This window comes from Pleurodeles waltl, chromosome 7 (genome assembly GCF_031143425.1).
Source record: "Pleurodeles waltl isolate 20211129_DDA chromosome 7, aPleWal1.hap1.20221129, whole genome shotgun sequence".
NCBI classification, from domain to species: domain Eukaryota; kingdom Metazoa; phylum Chordata; class Amphibia; order Caudata; family Salamandridae; genus Pleurodeles; species Pleurodeles waltl.
The window spans coordinates 123670594-123693345 of record NC_090446.1 but is presented as its reverse complement, the minus strand read 5'-3'; the positions used below and the strand labels follow the sequence as shown (position 1 = coordinate 123693345).

Here is a 22752-nt window from a genome sequence, read left to right as displayed (position 1 = left end):
AAGTGTTACAGTTCCTGCAGGGGAAAGGTGTGAAGCACCTCTACCCAGGGCAGTCTTTGTTCCTGACCCCAAAGAGCACAAAGCCTCCTGCCGACAAAAACAACATGATGCGGTGATCAAAACCACCGCTGGGCAAAGCGGACTGGAGGCCGCCCCTCTCTTGTAACAAGATGACTGGAAACGCTTGTTGCACGTCGCCCAAATACACCAGCGGTATTACCACCACAACAGACTCAATTTTGTTTTGGTTCTCTTCAGTGGCAAATCAGTGTCGTTGGCCGGAAGCCCGTTGACGTACTAACCCAGGATGAGGTGTCTGCAGATTGTTACTTATTTGACCTCTTTAATTAAAAATATTTGCTTGTTTGTTGTTTATATCATGGCACGCGCAGTGCTGCTGGGGCGGGGATGGAAACGGGGGTACGGGAAGGAGGACCTGAAATATCCGACACCAACACCTACCAACATACATGGCTACGCCAGGTACAGGACTGGGGACGCACTATGCGCTGCTGACATGGAACGTGAGAGGACTGGCCAGCTATGTGAAACAGTACTGGGTGTACCAATATCTGCATGGGTGGCATATACATGTGGCAGTCCTACAGGAGACACACATGACCACAATGGACATTGACAACATGCCCGGACGATGGAGGGGCACACTGGTGGGCACAAACTACTCTAAGTATGCAAGGAGTGCACTTATATAGATAGCCCTGGGGATCCCGATGGAGGTGACACACACTAAACTGGGCACTGAGGGGAGATACACAATACTGGAGGGGGGTCTTAGACGTACTCCCTATCGCTTTTATATCTCTATACGTCCACCAACACCAACCAAGCCAATTATTTACACTCCCTAACACCGGCCCTCCTCCACAATGCAAGGACTCCTCGTTTTTGGGGCGGGATTAGAATTGTGTGCCCGACTTGGCCACAGACCGGTCCCACCCACCAATGCCGGGAGCACAGGCGGGTGCCATCTCCCAACACCTCATGCGCTGGGCTGCACACACACACACACACACTGGTCACAGACGCATGGCGCAACCTGCACCTCCTTACCAGAGAATGTTACCATTATTCAGGACTACACGACCTGCACACCAGGATAGATATAGCGTACTGCAACCCAGAGGCGGCAGCAATGGTCCAATGTGCTGAATACTTGGGGCACACCGCGTCCGACCATTGCCCACTGTTGCTTCAGTTAGCATGCAATGGACGTCCTAATATACCTACCTAGCGCCTCCTTGCAGAGGCCTTACAGGATGAACACTTTAGGGGCTTCTTATTGTCACACTTCACTGCTTATTTTACTGACAACAAAGGCACTGCATCGAACCCAGGCATGGAACGGGATGCCTTCAAAGTGGTCCTTCAGGAACATGTGATGAAAACGCTATATGGCACTAAAATAACTCTGCAGTGTGCCCCAGATGCCTTGGAAACATGTATGTGCGCCTACGAGCAACAGTTACCAACGGAACAAAAGGCAGTTGGCCCATTGGCACACCTACACTTCGAACACAAGGAAACAACAGACAAACTGTGTAAGTTAGACTATAGAGAATACTTGGCTAGGAAGCACTCAGAAGGTGATAAGGCAGGTAGACTGCTGCCCTGGCTGCTCCGCTACAAGACACCTAGAGTCTCTATAACAGCTGTCAGGGATGCCACGGACCAAATATCTCAGGATGCAATTAACGCAGCCTTCCGAGCCTATTATGCTGAACTTTACTCGGTTTCACACCCGGCACAAGAGACAGATATCAACACATTCCTAGGTAACATACCCCTGCCCCGCCTACAGAAGGCCCAACAAGAGGCCCTTGAGAACCCCCGTCCATCACAGAGATTGCTGATGCCAAGAGGCAAGATACCAGTGACAGAAGGATGGCCAGTAGACTTCTACGCTGCATTCCGACCCACACTGGCACCACAGCTACTGAAAGTAAATAACTTGGCGCTTATAGGGGGAATATTCCCAGCCTCATTACGAGAAGCCATACTGGCTATTCTCTCCAAGTCCTGCTGGGACCCAATGTTAATGGGATCATTGCGAAGCACGGATTATAAGATCCTGGGTAAAGTGTTGGCTACAGACTGATACCTATCGCCCAACAGATTGTACATCCGGACCAAAATGGGTTCATATCAGGCAGGAATACTTTTTTCAACTTACATCACCCATTTATGCTAATGGACTGGGTGCAATCCACTGGAGTTAGCCCGTGGGTTGCCTCACTAGATATCGAAAAAACGTTTTGAAACTCTTGGGTGGACCTATCTAATGGCCGTACTCAATAAGATAGGTATAGGACCAATATTTCCTAAATGGATAGCCTTCCTTTATAATTCGCCAACAGCACGACTGAAGACTGACAGTTATATCTGACCCATTCCACATAGAGCGCGGCCCCACATGGTGCTTCCCCCTGGCTCCAATCATCTTTGTATTGGCGATGGAGCCGTTAGCCTGCGCGCTCGCACCAGAATGGGGCTTCCAAGGCGATAACCGCTTGCACGTTGTCTCGCTTTATGGTGACGACGCACTGATGTATCTGAGGAATGATGACACAGTGATAACCCACCTCATGGACCTCCTGCAGTTGTTTGGGAGAGTGTCAGGCCTAAAGGTAAACTGGGCCAAATCATAACTGTTCCCTCTGACAACGGTGCCGGACTTACAATGACTGGCACTCCCACATACCCCATTACCGTGGACCCAAGACACACTTAAATATCTCGGGGTCAGGGTGTATCACACCATAAGGACCAGCTAGAAGGCAATATAGGCGGGGCCTTTGCAAGCACAAGGTCGTCTCTCCCATTCTGGACGTCCTAACTACTCTCCCCAATGGGTAGGATAGCTATGGCTAAGATGCTTACCCTACTACGATTGCTGTATTTCTTCTCCACACCGCTGATACTATTACCATCCAAAGTTGCTGAAGATATGCACTCACTCCTTCCTGCACTTCTATGTGGGAAGAGCCGGCGTAGAGTGGCATTGACCAAACTGCATGTATCACTAGAATGCGGTGTATTAGGTGTCCAAAATTACGTGTATTACACTGCAGCTGCTCAACTCCAATGGCCTACAATGGCAGAACTAGGAGGCGAACTGTTAGACCTTACAACCCTGCAGGTGCTTTCGTGGCTAATGGACCCTAAGAAAGAATTAATGCCACATGACTGTAACGCTCTATCAAGGGTGGTCAAAAAGACATGATGAACCCAAGACCTCCTTATCACTCCATTTCTTATTAACGCATGAAGGCAGCCTTAAGGCAGTCACCACCTGCATTCTGCAATGCATGTGTATCTTCCACTTCCTCTCCGGACCTACTAGGACACTGCCCTCTCTATGATACTGACGGACAAATAATGGCTACAATGCCAAGGCGCATCAAAACGTATTTCCACTAATGCCAGACTGAAGTATACTCAATTTAATTATCTGCACCACAGATACCTCACCCCACAAAGGTTAGCATGCATCTATTTGAGAACACACTCAACACATGTCCTCGCTGCCACAACAACATGGCTGACTTTGTTCACAAGGTCTGAGAATGCCCAACACTGATCCCATATTGGGAGGCTGTTAGGGAACTCATATACAAAACAAAAGGTTGTAATCGTAAGAAGAGACGGTCCTCATAGTTAACTGAGGGGTAAGCAATTGCACGACCGCGCACAAAGCCACAAACAGATTCATAGACCTTGCATTAGTTTTAGCAAAACGCAGAATCATGAGCTGGAAATCTGCCGCCACTCAACTGTCCGAATGTGGCTATTGGGCCTCCACTCCAGCATACTGGCCAAACAACAGCTAAGCCACAGCCCGGGATCAGGGAATCCTCAACAGACCTCACCAACGGACTGGCAGATGTACCTAGCAAAAAACTGAAGATAAATCAGACACTAGATCCCCGTAGCCACAAGAAGACAACCCCATATCAACTCGGCGAGCTGGATGGGGACAGACAGCGCTGACCCGCTCTCATTGGACACTTACCCACTTACCCTCCCTGCCACCCACCTTTACATCTACATATTCCTTGCATACACATTATTATGGAAAGCGTTGTGCCCTATACTGTTATGGTTTTGTTTTTTTGTCTTAAGTTGGTTAAGCAGTTAGATACACTATCGACTGGCACTCAGATGATACTATTTTATGGAGGCTCTCACATACATATCTGTCTCGCCAATGTTGCCTGCCATGAACACTTGTTAAGAGGCACCAATGAACAATCGCGTATGTCATTAAGTAGCCTATTCAGTTACATGATGCAGAAAGGACGAAGTAAATATTTGCTAAGTTGAAAAACCTAATAAAGAATTATTAAACAAAAAAAAAGTATTTGAAGTGAGCCATGTGTGGGGACAACTGTGACAGCAAGGACAACTGTGCCTCTATGGACACATGGTGGAATGTTCTTAACTGCTTTTCTCTATAACTTACCTGCCTAAATCCTTGGCCGCAACATATATGCCTATGAAAAAAGTCGCAACAGAACAGAATTTCAGCCGAAGGAGTCCAGAGATGTGCACCCTCCCACCCCAGGAGATGGCACCATGGCGCTGGCAAAGGAAGACCTCTTGACTTCACAACAGGACTTCAAGAAAGAGCTACGCAAGGAGCTAAAGGCAGACATGTCCAGCACCTTGGATGCTCATCGCTTGAAACTCACTACCAAGTTCTCAAACGTGCAGCAGGATATTGACACTGTAGGGGCACGTACCCTGGATCTGGAAACAAAATGCCAGTCCCTAAAGCAGCAAGTGGAACGATTGGAAAGCTCCTCTGTGTAACTCCAGGACCAACTAAAGATTATGCTCTTAAAATGTGAGGACTTAAAAAAAATGTTCTAGACAGGATAATATCAGTCTATGGAACCTGGAAGAAGGAATGAAGGGCCCAGACCTGTAAGGTTTAGTTGTAGGGATGTTCTCTGAGTTTTTAGGGAATTAACAAGCCAAAGTCAAGTTGGAATGCTTGCACTGTGGAGGTCCCTGGGATGTTCTTGCTAAGCTGCATTCCTTCAGAGTGAAAGAAGCAAGGAAAAAGGACTTTATATCCTGACATTGGGCAACATGTTCGTTTTTCTGAGACATAGCACCAGCCACCTTAGCTAGAAGAATCCAATTCTGACCAGTTACAGATAAACTGCGCCATGATCACATCACATACAGATGGACCTACCCCTTTAGCCTTGCATTTGAATACCAAAATAAATTCCATCGCTTCACGGCAGTGATGGCACCACTACAAAGCATACTGTCCGCAGTCGGCGGAGGTGCATAGAAACCCAAAGACAGATCCACTTCTGGTTCCGCTTCAGGAGCTGAGGAGGGACATTGGCTTACAGAAAGATGACTTAGGCGGCAAGGGGAACGCTGGACAAGGTCCGCCACCCAAATCACCCAAGCTGTGCTACTGTGAGACTCAGACTGCAATATCCTTTGGTTTGTATGGCCTGCTTTAAGGCTCACAGATCCTGTAAAGCCCTTTAGTGAGACAGTGCTTCTCTAGTTACTCATAACCTCTGACTGTTCCATTTGGGAATAAGTGTTCACCCTCTGTGACAGAGGTACCTTAGCTTTAAGTGTGCGATGTTTAATACTGTCATTATGCCTTGCATTAATAAGTACATTATGGGAATTCCAAAGCGGTATTTAACCTTTACGCCCATAATGATACAACCTTAAAGTACTTTTCAACAAAGTTCGGAAACTAGGGGTCTGATTAAGAACTCGGCAGACTGGTTGATACGTCTCAACAGTGACAGATATCCCATCTGGCAAAATCTAAATCCTACAGGATAGAAAAGGATTTAAATTTCGGCAGGTGGGATATACGTCACCGTTGTGATGGAGTAACCCGTCCACCAGGTTCTAAATCAGGCCCTAGGTTCCCAAAAGTTCTGGTGAGTGGAGTTTCTTTGTGTCTTGTGATGAGGGGCGGGGGCATGGGACTGGGGGACAAACACCCTTATCAGCTGTCCCGAGGGACTGATGGGGCAGTGGAGAGCAGAGACTTACATACGTACCCCCTAATTGAATACAACGACCACACATCGTCATGGTGTTAACACTGACTTGGAAAGTAAAGGGGTTAAATTTACCGGCTTAGAGTCATAAATTGTGGAACTACATCCTGGACAAGCGTCATTACATAGTAGCTTGGCAAGAGACCCACCTTAAAAGAAGCAACAATCACAGACTACATAATAAAGCATACACTCTGATAAACAAATCCTCAGCCCTTACCAAACACAAAAGGGTAGCTCTTCTCTTTTACGCATCCCTTAAATTACACCCTACTGGTTGTAGATCTGTTAAAGAGGGAAGAATGTTAATGGTGAAAGGGAATATAACAGGTCGAATGTGCACGCTAACTATGGTCTATGCCCCCAATATAAAACTACTTTTCTCCAATCATGCCTCACACTTCTGGGGGAGTTCGCTGAAGGGGAAATAATCCTGATGGGAGACTTCAACCTCATACGGCACCCAGATTTAGACAGCACCCACCCACACCAAAGCTCTAAAACAAACATACTGTTCCACAGACCTCATAGACTTGGAGATCCAGTCAACCAGAGGTTTGAGATTACACTTCCTCCTCCCATTTGTACTGCACATACTCATATATCAATATGTTCATGCAAGCCAATCCCTGAAACAATCTACACTCAGACATTCACTCCATAGCCCTCTCAGACCATGCCCCAGTAGCCTTGACTTTTAAATGGGCCCCTCCGACACCTAAATATCACAGGTGGTTCTTCCCCAATGTACTTCTACGAGATCGTCTCTTCCAAGACGAACTGGAAAAAAACATCAAAGACTTCTTCAGTGTGAATGACCCACGGGATACTGACTTACCCATTACATGGGATGCCTTTAAAGCTATTATCAGAGGGAAATGTATTTCCCTCATGGCTATCTTAACCGAGCAAAAACCCAGGATATGTGAGCACTGGAAGACGAACTATAACAAGCAGAAAAGTCTCACAAAGAAAATCAACAACACAAAGTTACCACATTAAGGGGAAGCTAAATGCCATATATACGAATAAGCTCCTCCACCTCAAACTCGGGACCTATTACCAGGGAAATACGGTGGGAGCACGCCTGGCTCGCCAACTGCAGGTTAAACACGAAAAGGAATAAACTAGTCACTTCAACCTAGAGGGAGGGAGGGAGAGTGGCAACGGTAGAAATAGACAAAAGCTGCAGCTTCCAAGGGGGAGGCAAACACATGATAACTTGAGAAGGGTGATCTACCAGGTTGAAAAGGCTATAAACATATTCAGGCAGTTTTACTGGCACTAGATGCTGAAAAGGCTTTTGACTGGGTGGATTTGCACATCCTTTTAACACACTCAGCAAGTTTTGTATGTGCGAGCAATTCATCAATATGGTCCAGGCTACCTATGTGCATCCACTTTTGCAAGTATTGGGCAATTGGGTGGGATCTGGCCTCTTTAAAATAGAACGGGGAACTCAGCAGGGATGCCCCTTTTGTCGCTCTTATTCACCCTTAGCATAGAGCCCCTTGAAGCCAAGGTGACAGAAGAAAGAGCGATCCAGGGCATACCCTTGGGATCTATCACCCCTGAAATGTCACTATTTGCACACAATGTGCTGCTCTCCCTGACTTCACCTGCATCTTTTTTGTTGGCCCTACAACAAGAATTAACACTTTCAAGAAAGTAACAGGCTACTGTATCAATCTCCATAAATTGTTCCTCTTAAATTTAATTCTCCATCCATCTGAAATGGAGACGTTAGCAAATAATATCCCCTTCCATTGGGTCAAAAAGGAACTTACATATTTGGGGATTAAAATCACTCCTAAGATATCTGACGTCTGTAGAGCCAACAACGCTCCATTTCTCCAGCAACTTAAAACAGACCTCAAATGATGGGCCCTTATGTACCCGTCATGGCTTGGCTGTATCCAAGCACTCAAAATAACGGTTTTACCACAGTTTCTATATCTTTTTCAAGGCCTTCCAATTGAAGTAGAGAGAGGTTTATATGCAAATCTTCACTTGCATGTGATTACATTTTATCAGAAAAGGTCAGAGAGCCCAACTCCCATACAAACTGTTGCGCTTACCTAAAAAGAGGGATGGACTGGCCTTATCTGATTTCCCCTCTTATTATAAGGCAGCTCAGCTGAGAATGACCTTCAAATGGGAATCAGATAAACAGTGCCTCCGTATGGACCGGGCATCATGGGCCAATATATTTGGGATCTTCTGTGGAAACCGAAAACAGACTGACCCCCTAATGCATACATCAGCACTCCTACAAAAACCACCCTTGAAGCCTGTGCTGAGGTGAGCTGCTCCACAGCCCGGACCACATTCCCTTCCCCTTTCACCCCCATCCATTTTAACTCAGCCTTATCCCTGGCACTTAAGCCAGTCCCTTTTGATCACTGGCGGGAAGGTGAATGTCTCACCATTTGGGATCTGTTCTATTGATGGGATAGTCTTACTTTGGAAAATTGTCAATGCGCCTTCAACTTAAGGAGCTCCAAGCTATACCATTACACACAATTTAAACATTGGGTACTCCAACAAGATGTGTGAGAGGCAGCCACAAGAGAACTCTCCCCCATAGAAAAGTGTACATCAAGCGAAGGGACGTCAGGGTTCCATCTCTTTTCTCTATTCGCTTTTAGTGGATACATCCCCTAAAATCAGACAACACACTGATCACTGGGCTATTGTTCTGGGGGACCATATCCCTGAACAGCGCTGACAGAATCTTTGGCAGGACATACCTATGTTCAACCACTCTATGGGGAACAGAGAGACTCACTACAAATTACGATATGATTGGTACTTATACTTATAACTGACTAAACTAAAAGAAACAACTTTCCTAATACAGCTGTCCTTTTGCTGCAGAGGGCGCGGGTTGCTAGATTTCCATCATATTAGGTGGGATTGCCCTATAATATGTCCATTTTGGGCTGACATCTGAGCTCAAATTAAAGATATTTTGGGATACCCAATCCCTTCCGCACTGGAATTCATCCTATTGGGACTCCTAGACGAGTGACCGCTCCATCCTATGGCTACCAAGTCAGCACTGGCAGCCTCATGGAAAAAAACACCTCCTTCGATCACTCAGTGGCATGCTCGACTATGAAAAGCTTTGATGATAGAACGAATGGCTGAGACGCTCTTAGACAACTTTAAGAATTGTGAGTATATCTGGCGTCCTTTGGTATCCTTCTTGTCCACTGGCCTTCCACTTATGGTTTGTCCCACTCAAACACAAGCACTGCATCTTTTTCAACGCTAAAGCCATAAATGGACTGTTGGAGCACCTGAGATTAACTGGTGTCTGGGGAGGACTCTCTGGACCTAGCTCACCTACACCCAGCTCACCAGCTATGACGTTGATAATTTCACTCAACTTTATAGTTTTACAGTTTCCTTTGGGTTTGTTGGGGGGAGCGGGGACCACTGTGGGGCACAAATTTTGTTTTTCTGGAACGTACTAATCATTGACAGTGTTACCATTGAAGTTCTTGCATACTATAACATGATGCCAGTGTACATGGGCAACTGCTAATCTCAATATTGTAGATCACTGATGATTCTCTTGTTGATTGCTGACACCGTCTACCGATGTACCCTATTAAAGCTCAATAAAGAATATCTGACAAAAATAATATTGGTCCGTTTTGATATTGTATGCAATAGCCACATGGCACCGTAACTCACGAATTCACTACTACAAATTAACTACGATTAATGATAATGCCTTGACTTAGAAAACACACGTTGGCTACTAAATGATTATGATGAAGAAATAAAGAACTTTAGGAAAAACTTAACACAGTTTGATCAATATGTGCTTTTTAAGACAATTATTCAAAGCATAATATCTGTAACTAATATCCTATAGTTGTATTCCTAAGTCTCTAACTTTCCTCTTGACTGCTCCAGTTTGGACCAGTAAGGTGCAGTACAAAGTCACACAGGCCCGGAAAGCAGACCACTGACTGCCAGTGAAGTCCACAGTCCAATTTATGACACACTGCATTATCCAGGAGCCCCACTACAACAAGAACTCTTAGCCCTTCAAAGTCTGGCTCTGCACAATAGCCTCACTGAGACACTGCTTTACATCCATGCACCTGATCTGCTAACCTCCCATCTACCATTTAATAAATGGAGATCGGCCAGTAGGAGTTCAAGGTCCTGAACGCTGGAATTCCCTGAACTACCACATTAGAGCTTAAACAACCTTCTTTCGGTTTAAATTCAAAGATTAATAGATTATGGTAATCTCTGCATACTGGTTTAGTTTAATTACTGCTACACATTTTTATGTTTCCAGTGTGTGCTCTCCAGTTTGTATACCTAGGTGCTCTGTAATTACTGCAAGATGACGCCCAGCACTTTATACATGATACAGCCTTAAAAGTATTAACCATTATGTCCTATAGCTAATAATATCTATTTGTTTTTTTAAATACAAAATGCTTTACATCAAACTTCTGTCCTTTATAAGCACCGTGAATCATAAGTGGTGATTGTATCCAATGTAATGATTTCCAATTTATTTACCTCAGGAGAATGGAATTTAACCAGTGATTTGCAGTTAACCGCATATATCAGGGACACACGTTTAACTTGCTGAGTCCTCCTGCCAGCATAGCTCAGTGAGCTGTTTTACACCATTTGTGTGGATAGATCCAATCTGGGTCTCCATCATATTGTTAGACCACCCTCAGATCTCTTGCAGCTCAATGTTTGGGTAGCTCCCTCATATGGTTTGCTCTCTAGAGGGTAAACAGAAAATCTCTTTTGCTTTAACTATCTAGGGCATGGAGGGTAGATCATCCACATTACTTATGGCTTCATACAGAGTGGCTAGATCACTGCTGTTGGGGTGGATTGAACCAGTGCCTTAGTTTTCCAATTAGGTAGATAGCTTCCCCTGCCCTTTGCCTCTCGTTGCTAAATGTGTGAAAAAAACCTTTATCTTGCATAAGCCTGGTTAACTACCACATAATCTCTAGCTTCATGAAGCTTGGATAGAACCCATTCTTTCCTGAGCCTCCTTCTTGCAGCTGTACATTCTTTCCCATCAGTACCTAGCACATTAACATTCTGTTGAGGTCTACCTACAGACCACTGCAGCAGTGTGAGAAGGCGATATTGAGTAAGTACAGGCGATGCATCCAATATCGGTGCCCCAGAATAGTGGCTCTATCACCAACTGTCCACACACAATGCTCTCTATAACTTCAGGTTCCCAGTGTGTGTGTATGTAGACCTTCTGTGTATGTTTTCTGCCCCATATTTGAGTAGAACCTCCCTCAATCTAATACTCTAGTGTGCAGACAGAACCTGCTTGGCTGTGATTTGCCAGTGCGTGGGGGCAGACGCGCTCACTATCTTCAGACTGCTGTCATGGTAAATCACCCTTTCCTCTGCATCCATAATACCTCTAGCCCTTTTGTATGCTGGCAGACTCCCCACCATAGCCCTGTCTCATCAGTGTGAGAAAGACAGATCCTTCCACTCCACCCCTTCTAGCTTGTTGTGTGGGAAATGCCCCTTACCTCTGGCATGGACAAAGTTCTTACGGTTTTCTTGTGTTTGGGTACCCCACCTTTACCTACAGTCAATACTGCACGGGTAGTCACCTCATTTTAAACTGGCTTCCCCATGTCTCCATACACCCCAATATCTATGATACTCTAGTATAAAGGTAGACCCCACGCCAAAGGTTCGTCTCACTGGTGTAAAGGGGACATAACTCTCCATTACTGCTAAATCTTAATTCAAGCTCCCACGTACTAAGATAGACACCATTTTTACGTCAGCCTCCATGGTACGATTACACACCAAAGTTTAATCTTCACTATTGTGAAAGAGACAGATGCCTTACTTAACCCTAGCTTAGTAGAATGCCTCACCATTAGCCTTTTTACGGGCACACAACACTCTTTTAGCTCCCACATAACTGTATTGACCCCAAACCTACCTTTAGCTATCTGGTATGCAGGCAGATTCCAAATCATAGCTCTGTCTCAATAGTGTAAGGCAGACAAATCTCTCCATTACTTCCATCTCCTTAATGACGAGGGGTCTAGTCCTTTTGGGTGACTTCTTCCTTTGTGGTTAGATTTCTGTTCGCATCCCCCCTTCATATTTGAACAGACTTTATTTTAGTCTCTGACTCTCTGCTATGCACATAGACCCCACAATAGATCTGTCTTAATGGTGTGAAGGGGATAGATCCTTCCATTACCACCGAATCCCTAATGTGTAAGCAGTCCACTCTCTTTTCTCTAGCTTCCATATGACTGTGTATACCCCATTCCTTTGTCTGATATGCAGTTGGACTCTTTCTGCCCCTCCCCACCCCTCGTAGTTGTCTCACCCGCTTGGATCACTTGCAGAAGGACACTTAGCTTCTGGCTTCCCCGTGTGTTTGTAGATTATTCTTACCTCTGGTTCCCCAGTGTTAGGGTTGGTCTGGATGAGGATGGTTCCGATACGAACATCCTTGCACACAGCTCTGAGAGCAGGTTCCATCGTCTCTCCCGCCCTGAGAATGGAGACTCCTGTGATCTGTCATTCAGAAGAGGGTTAAAAGATAAAAGAAGAGTAATTAATAAAAACATTATATACTCAATCTCATATTCAGCCTTGCTCCTCATATTTCACATCCTACTCCTATCTGATCCTACTGTCCTTATGCTCCCCATCTCCACAAGCACCACCAATGGTTCTGCCACTCAGCTAGCACCCTCCCTATAATCTCTGCACTCCCATATTACTCTCCAAATTCTCCTTGCCATCCATGTCTTTGTCCACTGTCTTTGTACTGCCCGGATCATCCATGTTCCTGCCCAGTACCCCTGGACAACCTTATTGTCCTTTGTTTCTCCATCTCCTACTGTAGTTTGCTACACAGTCCCTACATCTTTACACTACTGAAGCAGTATTTCCTACAATCTTTACAGTCCTACCTGTATTGCTCAATTAGAGTGCCTTCGACTCCTGTGATACAGGTTAAAAACGTAGGCTGCATTTTTATAAGAAATCTTTGGTTTAACCGTAGCTCACTCATACTAGGAGAATCCTATCAAGGCTGCCTCACCGTTGCTGGGGTGTGCCCTGATACATGTTGAGGGCTGAGTTCCATGTGTAGCAATGAATGGATGATGGGGCGTGGCGAAGCGCAAAATGGCATAGGTATTGGGGCCTGAGCTCTCCTGCTTTGCACGGGAAATCGGCCAAACACCCCAGGAACAGGAGCTGGGACTGACTGGGGATCAGCTCACGGGCCGCAATCTGGGAGAGAGCACCCAGATTACGGTGCCTGTTGCTTCTGCTGAGGAAGCTTTGTGGCTGAGGGAGACCCGTCACCACGCCTCCCTCTGGATGACACTCTGGACCCACCAGGACGTTGCAGGCAGAGAGCGGAGGAACTGGCTGAGGCCCCCGAAGAACCAGGGCACTGGTGAGTGGGTTTGCCGCCCCGGGCGCTGTGGGCTTTAGACACCAGGTGGCGCCATCTACCGGGTTGCTGCTGTATTCCTAGGCGGAGGGGGACGTCTTCCCAGGTTGGTTTGTTGTGGGGCCCCACCTGACTGGGACAGGTAACGGGCCCCTTGAGATCTGTGACCTGAAAACTGGGCCTGAGCGGGGGTGATTGAACTGTTTGGTGGGCTCTCCACTCAGGGAGTCTTCCCTGCTGCGTGGCAAGGGACTAGTAGCTGGCCCAGCGATATAGACGACCACTCCCCAGGCCAACAGCTCTGCATAACTTTGAGGCAGACACTATTTGGCGCACCCTGGTGCCTGGCAAGTGGCCTGGGGGCTTCTCTACAAGACTGCAATTGACTTGACTGGTGGGGAAGTCTCCGGGAGACTGCAGGCACTGGCGCTTGTTGGGGATCGAGATCTCCTGGGAGGCTTGTGCAGAGACCAGGGTTGCCCCCTGGAGCTCTAACCGGGCAAACTAGAAGGAGGCAGCGAACATTCCCATCAGAGAACCTCTACTGGCCTGCACGCCCAGCTCTCACTTGAAGACTCGTCCACTGAGTGCCCGCCTACTCGCACGCTGCCCCTTTTGGTAGTGGGTTGCTGGTCCCTGGGGACCCATGGACCAACCCGAACCAGGCAACAGGACTGTGGCCGCCTCACTTTCTCACTGTACATGAATTGGGACCCTCTTTATGCCATGCATCAAAATCACACAGGAGACCTCCATCTCCTCCTTATGGAATAAGCCTTCAAAATCAAACTCAGAGAAACATAAGGAGGCCTTGGGCGCCCAGGGCGACCCCCCTGCCCCGATGAGCATCACACAAGATGTCCTGACATGATTCCTCCAGAAAATTCACGCGGAAATAGGCTTGCTCAAGGACGACCTTAAATTGTGAATCAAAGATGTTGATCATGAAATGACAGCGATCGGGGGTCCAGTGGATGACCTCGAGCGTATAGTAGATGCCTGATCTGAGGATCAGGAGCTTCTATGGAGATGTGTGATCACCTTGGAACAACAAAATATAAAGTTGCAAATCAACCAAGAATACCTAGAGAACCGGAGCTGCTGCAATAATTTACACATATGGGGCATCCCAAACGATACGGAGGGATCGGACATTGTGACCTTCACTGCAGCCCTTCTCCACTCCATCAAGGAGACTCTGAAGCCCAGCTTCCTGCCCTAGATCGGGCCCACAGGGTCTTACCTAGAGGACTCAATACATCCTATAACATGCTAGTGAGGGTCCATTACTTCACTGAAAAGGAAGTGATATGCATGGCAGCACGTACATCCTCCACTTTGACTTTTCAGGGCCTCTCCCCCCCATCACCCTCTCCATCTCCTGACGAAAGGAATTCAAACTGGTTACGGGTCACCTTTGCAGCCATAATGTTTGCTACCAGTGGAGGCATCTGTTTGTTCTCATCTTTGACTGGGAAGGAAACAGGCGCTATCTGGGATCCCTCTCTAAAGTGCGGAATCTACTCAACCTCACGGACTTGGTGGGGGCCTGGACGGCGAGGAATCCTACCCTTGGAAGCCCCTGGAGCCTGCATTGCAGACTGCTATAGACCATGACTGTTCGCCTCTCAGATCCTCCTCCTGTCTTAATGACACATCGCCCACGGGTGATCTCTGCAGTACACTCTGGGTCCCCCCTCCTTTACAAACCTCCTTACCAGCACAAACCATTGGGAGCACTACACCTGGACCTCTCACCTCTTATTTTTCTTTTATCATCTTTCCACCCCTACGTCTCTGCCTGCTTCTTGCCTTTATATGTTGTAGATATATGGATAGCGGAATGGTGTTGGTTATCTCATTCTTGTTACTTGCGATATAACCCCTTGCCTTACCAACGCTTAGCGCACAGACAATCCCTGACTATACCCTAATGGAGGGCTACTTCTACGATAAAAGATGCATTCACGGTCTCTTGTGTTAGGATCAATGCAGACACCAAACTTTCCATGGATGCTGCCAAATTACACAGTCACTAAGTATGGGTAGAAATGAACAATTCTGCTGGTACAGGAAGGTCTCCATTAGGGCCATCATCTTGGTAAAGACCAGAGGAGTGGCCGTGAGTCAAAATGGCAGTGCACTATACTCCTTGTGTTGGTTACCACTGAATCAGACACACATCCTGAGCTCCTTCATAAAGGTACATGTAGGGAGGTCTCCTAAAGATCTACTGAAAATATCTAGTAGTACATCCACCTATACCTTAACCAAAGACACTATTTTGTACTTTTGAAGGGGAAGTAACTGGTTTAGACTGTAAAGATCCTGTCTTTTCCCCACAAGATAGCAGTAAGAGTAGTATTTGATGTCACTATCTAGCGGTTAGAATGATAGGACCGTTCCTAAAATGAGAATCCTCTCTCTCACTACTACAAACCTTCTTGGGAGCTTAATAAGGCCAAGGAAGCCTGGAATGTGGAGGCTTTGACATCTTTAGAGCAAAGCCATACTTCACCAGTGAGAAGACCCATGCATCCATTGTTATCCAAGTTCAGTGGTGGTAATGGAGGCAAAATCATCCCAATACAAGCTGGGATTGGGCCTCCTGGGATGTTGACTAGATGTGAAGGAGATCCACTTGGAAGTCATTGAGATTTCATGGGCTCAGATGAAGCCTGGATAGCAGCTTTGGTCTTCCTCCTGAAGCATCTCCTCTTTACCTTCCTACTACTCAAAGATGAAGAAAAGGAAGCTGTGGACTTGGATCGAATAGACTCCCTGGCCTTGAAAGACCTCACTGGATGGAAGAGAGGAAGTCTGACTATGCCACCTGGATAACAGTCGCAATTTTGCAGGGACTGTGCTGGTCTTGTACTGGTGGAGGACACTGTTGTAGGATTCAACAAGTTCTGATAGAAGGGGAGATTGATGAGTTTAACCTAGGCATCCAGCTTCAAGTTGAATGATACCTATGAACTGGAGAAGTATTTGTTAGATCCCTTTAAATGTCCTTACACCAGGGAGTATTTCCATGTTGGAGCTTCCACTATCTACTTGTGTGATTGTGGATGATGCACTTGCATTCCTGGTGGATTTGTGTTGATGTGCTGATGATCTGAGAAATTTCATAAAGACACATTTGCATTCAAATCCATCCGTCTTTGTTGAGCCAAAATTCAAGGTTTCCTGGATAAAAAGTGAAGACTGCAGCAAAAACATCTGTGGCTTCCTGAAGCAACCTGAAAACTTCAAGACCACCATAACATGGACTTGGTCTACTGTAATATCCGGGAATACTGACTATGCCTTGCCTCATACCTCTCAGTCCATTCGCAAATCCAGGAACTCAGATTCCACAAAATCCCTGTGCCCTATTTGTGAACTGAGGAAAGCGGACTCCTGATCTGTTGCCCAATTCATTTCGAGAATCTGTGGTTCCTCTCCTGCTCCTGTTCAACACGAATATCTTGTTGATGCCGCAAACTCTACTCACATGTCTTTTTAAAATTGTGCCTGAGGTACTCACTCGTTTTCCATGGTACAGCCTTCCTTCATAATCCTCTCCTTGTGGCGTCTGAACTGTGCAGGTCTGTGGAATTCAGTATGATGCATCAGTAATGCGGAACAGGCAATGCTGAAAACCTTTAAAGTGTCTAGCCACATATATGTGCAGGAGTGTGCATTTATGTGTGTGCACACACACCAGAATGATCAAGTGTGAATCTAAGTCAGCCAAGGAGATGGTGTCTGTGGGGAATGAGATGCAGTACAAGTTAGTAAGAGCCAAGAAGATGTACTATGTGCTCATATATTTTATAACGTAAGAGGTACAAATTGTATGTGTAGATAGGAATAAGTTTCAGTTTGTGTAAGAGAGCCAAAGACTTATGGGCTGAGAGAGAGAGTATGTATGTTTGTGAGTGTGCGTATGTCAAAGACACGGCTGTGTGTATGTGTTTGTGGTCATCTGCAGAAATGGAGTGAGGGTGTAGTGTGAGATAGAGAGGGCTTGGGAACATATGAGAGAGAAAAGAGATAGGAGGTTGAGTGTGTTTTTAAAAGCAAGATTGTGATGGTTTCACAGAGAGTGTGGACAAAGGGAGTGAGTGCACAACTGGTGGAAACTGAAGGCCTAAGAATGTAAATGCACATCTAATTGGTTGACACACAGTAATTGCCACAGTCGCCAACTGGACTAGATTGTAGGTGTAGAACTCAATCGTAAAAGAGAAAACCCATAACACACAAGAACAGCATATAGTGTATCAAACATAGTAGAAACAGACCTTATCATAACTTATATATCCAGGAAACGCTTAGTGTAATTACTACACCCATAACTGTGCATACTGTACCTATAACACATTAAAGAGCATGCAAAGTAATTTGCACACATGGACCACAGAATAGTGGAACCTGCATAAGCAGGATAGCCCATAGTATAGCTCACACACCCATGATAGTGCATAATGTAACCGAGATACCAAAGCCAGTGCGTAGTATAACTCGCAAACCCAAGCATGGGTATAACTCACACACCCGGAATGGAAGCAGAGACAGAGCATGCTCAATCAGCAGCCTCATTAGCCTCTTCGAGTAGAATATGAATTCATCACGGCTGGTCTCCCTATTCCTGTGGAAGAGAGAAAAGGATATTAGATGCTAGCCTATGTTTCATTAATCTGCGAATAAACAAAAAAGGTTGTTGAATCCTGGCTGATATATTCCCTTCCCTCTGCCATAAGTGGTTCCTCCTTAGCATAAGTGGACTATTACAGGTTTTTTTTAAACCATCTATGTTGGAGAAGTCCCAAATATTAGTCCAACCACCTCAACAGTTTTTGATTTAAAAAAAATATAGGCCCTCATCCTGACCTTGGCGGGCGGCGGAGGCCGCCCGCCAAAGTCCCGCCGTCAGGTTACCGTTCCGCGGTCGAAAGACCGCGGCGGTAATTCTGACATTCCCGCTGGTCTGGCGGGCGGCCGCCTTCAGGCCGCCCGCCAGCCCAGCGGGAAAGAGGCTTCCACGATGAAGCCGGCTCGGAATCGAGCCGGCGGAGTGGAAGCTGTGCGACGGGTGCAGTTGCACCCGTCGCGTATTTCACTGTCTGCGCAGCAGACAGTGAAATACATTTAGGGGCCCTCTTACGGGGGCCCCTGCAGTGCCCATGCCAGTGGCATGGGCACTGCAGGGGCCCCCAGGGGCCCCGCGACCCCCCCTACCGCCATCCGGTTCCCGGCGGGCGGACCGCCGGGAACTGGATGGCGGTAGGGGGGGTCGGAATCCCCTCGGCGGCGCAGCAAGCTGCGCCGCCTTGGAGGATTCCAAGGGGCAGCGGAAAACCGGCGGGAGACCGCCGGTTTTCCTGCACTGACCGCGGCCAAAGCGCCGCGGTCAGAATGCCCTGCGGGGCACCGCCGGTCTGTCGGCGGTGCTCCCGCCGACCCTGGCCCCGGCGGTCTAAAACCGCCGGGGTTAGAATCACCCCCATAGTCTTCGCCACGTGCACATTTACCTTGTCTAGATATATTCCTACAGCTTTACAGAAAAAGATGGGAGTGGTGCAAAACATTCAGGGGAATAACAGTATGTTGGGTATGGTGAAGAGGGGGTTTCAGGAGTCTTAAGACTCATTTAGGACTTATTAATTTGTAGGGGACCCTTTCCTATCACAGCCATGTTTCACAAGTACAGATCCACTCAGAGTTACTCTGCACCAGCAAGATCAATCTGACGTGATCTAGGTAACCTTTACTTTTTTCCAATGTACCATGTAGGCATCAGAGCCACATGCATGTATTGTGTCACCAGAAGCTGAAATCACATGTAACAAGTGAACCTATCACAGTTTAGATACTGGCTACTGCGAGCCACAAATCCTTTTTAAAGCACCACACTCTTCTTAAATATGAATGTACCCACTTGCAACAAGATCCTTTGGCTGTGCCGTGAGATGATTAACCAAATGGGGGTAATCAGGCTACATAGCAGTGAGAAATAATGTGACTAGATACTTTGAAATGAGGCATTCATCTTAAAACCCTTACGATTACAAATTGCATTACGTAATGATCCGCATGGCAAGCTGTTTGAATAGCAAATGAAAAACATAAATGTTCATGTCAACTAGTGGCCAAAAACCATAATCACTTGTTTCAATCAGCAGCCTGAACCAAGACTAAATATAGTCACTAGTGAACCAGTAAGAAAGGCACTTGGGTCAGTGATCGAAAACTGTAACAAGCTGTGTCAAGTGGTGGTGTCATCTGAATGTCAGGAACCACTAAACCTCATAAATCACTCTCCACCCATTGAGGATGTGGACGTCAGCAGAGTCCTACATTATACTGTAGCCCTCGAAAGTAAGGAGAATGAATGTAGGCTCATCAACCACTGTGACTACTGCTATGAATTAAAGTCACTAAGAAAGCAGCCACTGCAATGCTCTTGGCTATATAAGCCACTTAAACTACTGACATCTTTGATTCATGGGAAGTGGTTCTGTCGCCTGCCATGTGACTACTAAGCCTGAACATCTCCTGCCACTTTGTTCTGCATGCTTGTCAGTGTGAATTGTAGATCTTCACCTGACTGGGAACAGGATAAGCCAGTTCACTTCTTTCAATTCCAATAACGAGCAGTTTGCTGTGGTCTGGGAGAGGATGTGCCATAAGAACCTGAGCTGTTGACTTTTGAGCTAGGAGAACCAGGTTCGAGTCTCGGCTCAATATTCTGCGATTCTGGGCAAATCACATAATCTTCCCGTGCCTACAAGACAGAGCCTTGAGACCCTCACAGGTGATTTGCAAATCCTGGGTTCTTTTTTTGCCTTCAGTAGATTCAACATTATAGGAGAATAGGTCTTATGTGCAGTATGCATATGACTGTTCCTGTTTAACTCTAGCCATGGCAAACTAATAGATTGTGTTTAGTTTCTTACATTACATGTCTCACTTGTGCAGAGGTAATAGCCAACAAAAAGGCTGTCTTCCAGGATAAATGTTGATCTACAGATTTGTAGACAGGCTCAAATACAGACTTTATAAATGCAGCCTGAACTGTCTTCAATTCCCATTCTTGAGTAATTCTAGTCACTGGCGGCAAAGATCTAAATAGACCTCTCATCAGCTATTTAACTATTCATATTCAGAATGGCGAAGGCCAGTCAAGTCTTCTTACAGTATGGAAGGCAGCTACTCAGTGTACTCTGACCAAAGAATAAGGCAGCCCTGAACATGTTAAAATGTAAAAGAAGAGGTTAAATATTGGTACAACAACATGTTCACTGGATCTTACGTTTTAGAATGATCCCAAAAGTACAAACTTTTTCCATTTAATTCCATAGGAAGTCAAGCTCTTCAAGCGACAATCAGTGAGAAAATGTAATTCACCAAATTCTAACTCCTGAGGAGCCAAGCTGTAACTTGTAAGCAGCGTGGCTCTTGATGTAAATTCCAAGCATTGGGCCATGACAGACAAACAGGATCTGGGCTGAATTGCAGAGGAGTCGGAACAGACATTTTTAAAAGTTCTAAAAGCTAATGCTACCTTCCCCATGCTGAAGCTATCAGTGCAAACGGGCAGGACTCTCTTCTCACCATGTACCTAGGGTGCCAGAGGAATAGGCTGGAAGGTGTACATGAGCTTGCCTTTACAAATGATCAAGAACGCTTAGCCTTGAAATGCTGGGCAATGCAATCTGCTGGCAAACAACAGACATTCTTAGTTGTGGTGAGCTGCAACATGTTGGAATCTGGAGTCCCCACATCGAGAAAAAAATGAGACTCCACTCCCTGTTGTCCACTTCACAAGTTATGATTCTATGACATATGACTGCTGAGAGTGTATGCAAGTGCATTCACCAGCCCTGACACATGTTCTGCATATAGATACACATTGTTTTCTATGGCCCAAAGCTAGGGTTTCTGAGCTTCCATTGATAATGGGAGAGCTCTCATGCACTTCTGTTACTGAAATTGTCTCATCCTTAGGAAAAGTTATGAAATTAATAGTATGCCTGATAGCATACAACTCAACAACATTTTCAGATGACTTTATAGTCACTGTGTTTTGAGCCTGAACCAGAGAGGCCAATTGTGGAAGCATTAAACGTATTTCATTTAAAGAAATGCTTTTATTGTATCCGGGCGAATCTTGCTCCCAAGGAAACCAATTCTTTACATAGGTTCAGAGCTAATATTTTCACATTCAGAGCGAGACTCGGTGTCATTTCGAACCACATTACATGCCTGAACATAAAGATGTTTGCTCAGCCAATTATCAAAGCGATGCAGGGGCTTTATTCGTAGTGAGTATTCTTGCTGGCGATTTCAGCCCAAATGTGGGCACTTGGAACTAGTAATGAAAGTCATCTTCCAAGAAGCGTGAGTACTTCGTGTGACTGGATTGATATGTTGAAATAAACATTCTCTAAGTCTACTGAAGCCAAGAAATCATTTTTCTCAATGAAAGAGCGAACGTCCTGTAATGCGACCATCACAATTCCTGGTTTCTTTCAGGTATAGTTTCCTCCAATCTAAAGTTGGACACCAATCTACAGACTTTTTTAACAGAAGAAAGAATCTGGAGTAAAAGAATTTCTGCTTGTGGCACAAGTGACATATCCTGTTGTGCCTTTACAAAATAAATTTGTTATTTCTGCTTTTAATTTTGAGAGATGTTAGTGAATTTCTTCTTCAGTGGATGATTTGGAAGGATTTCTACAAATGCCAAGGTGTGACACATTTTGACAATGTCCAAGATCCATCTGTCTGATGTAATTACCCGCCAAGTTCGAGGAAATAACGGAATCCTCGCCCTTTAGGCATAATTAACTGGGGCAGGAAAAGCTGAGTAATGACTCCTGTAACCTGAGTAAGTCGGTCTTTTTTGCAAAATGCCCAAATACCTCGTAATGTCTGAATCAGTCTTGTTTTAAGTGTGTCATCCATCTTCTCGACAAACATGTTAACATGAAATGGCTTGTCTCTACTAATGGTCTGCTCTTCCAGTCTAAATGATGTGCTTTTCAACCAGCAAACATGCCTTGTTACACTGGTATTCGCCATCTGCTCAAGGCCAACAGTTGAAGAGTCCATTGCTGCATCAATGGGGTGGGAGATGCAGTCTCTCCCTCCTTTAGCAAGGTTTTCGCCTGGCATTTGTCTTTCACAGACAACTTCACAAAGAATGGCTCTATATCATGTCATAATTGGCAGTCG

At 45.8% G+C, this 22752-nt stretch overlaps 1 protein-coding gene across 3 annotated transcripts in view; it reads right to left on the bottom strand.

The window, feature by feature from the left end:
• Positions 1–22752, bottom strand: part of UCKL1 (uridine-cytidine kinase 1 like 1) — a 332854-nt gene that overhangs the window by 36474 nt on the left and 273628 nt on the right. For all 3 annotated transcript variants that reach the window (XM_069243249.1, XM_069243248.1, XM_069243250.1), the window contains exons 10-12: positions 18070–18163; positions 17057–17119; positions 12513–12635 (exon numbers count right to left, since the gene is read on the bottom strand). In XM_069243249.1, the coding sequence (XP_069099350.1) occupies positions 12513–12635; positions 17057–17119; positions 18070–18163 (280 nt within the window). The remainder of the gene's footprint in view (positions 1–12512; positions 12636–17056; positions 17120–18069; positions 18164–22752) is intronic.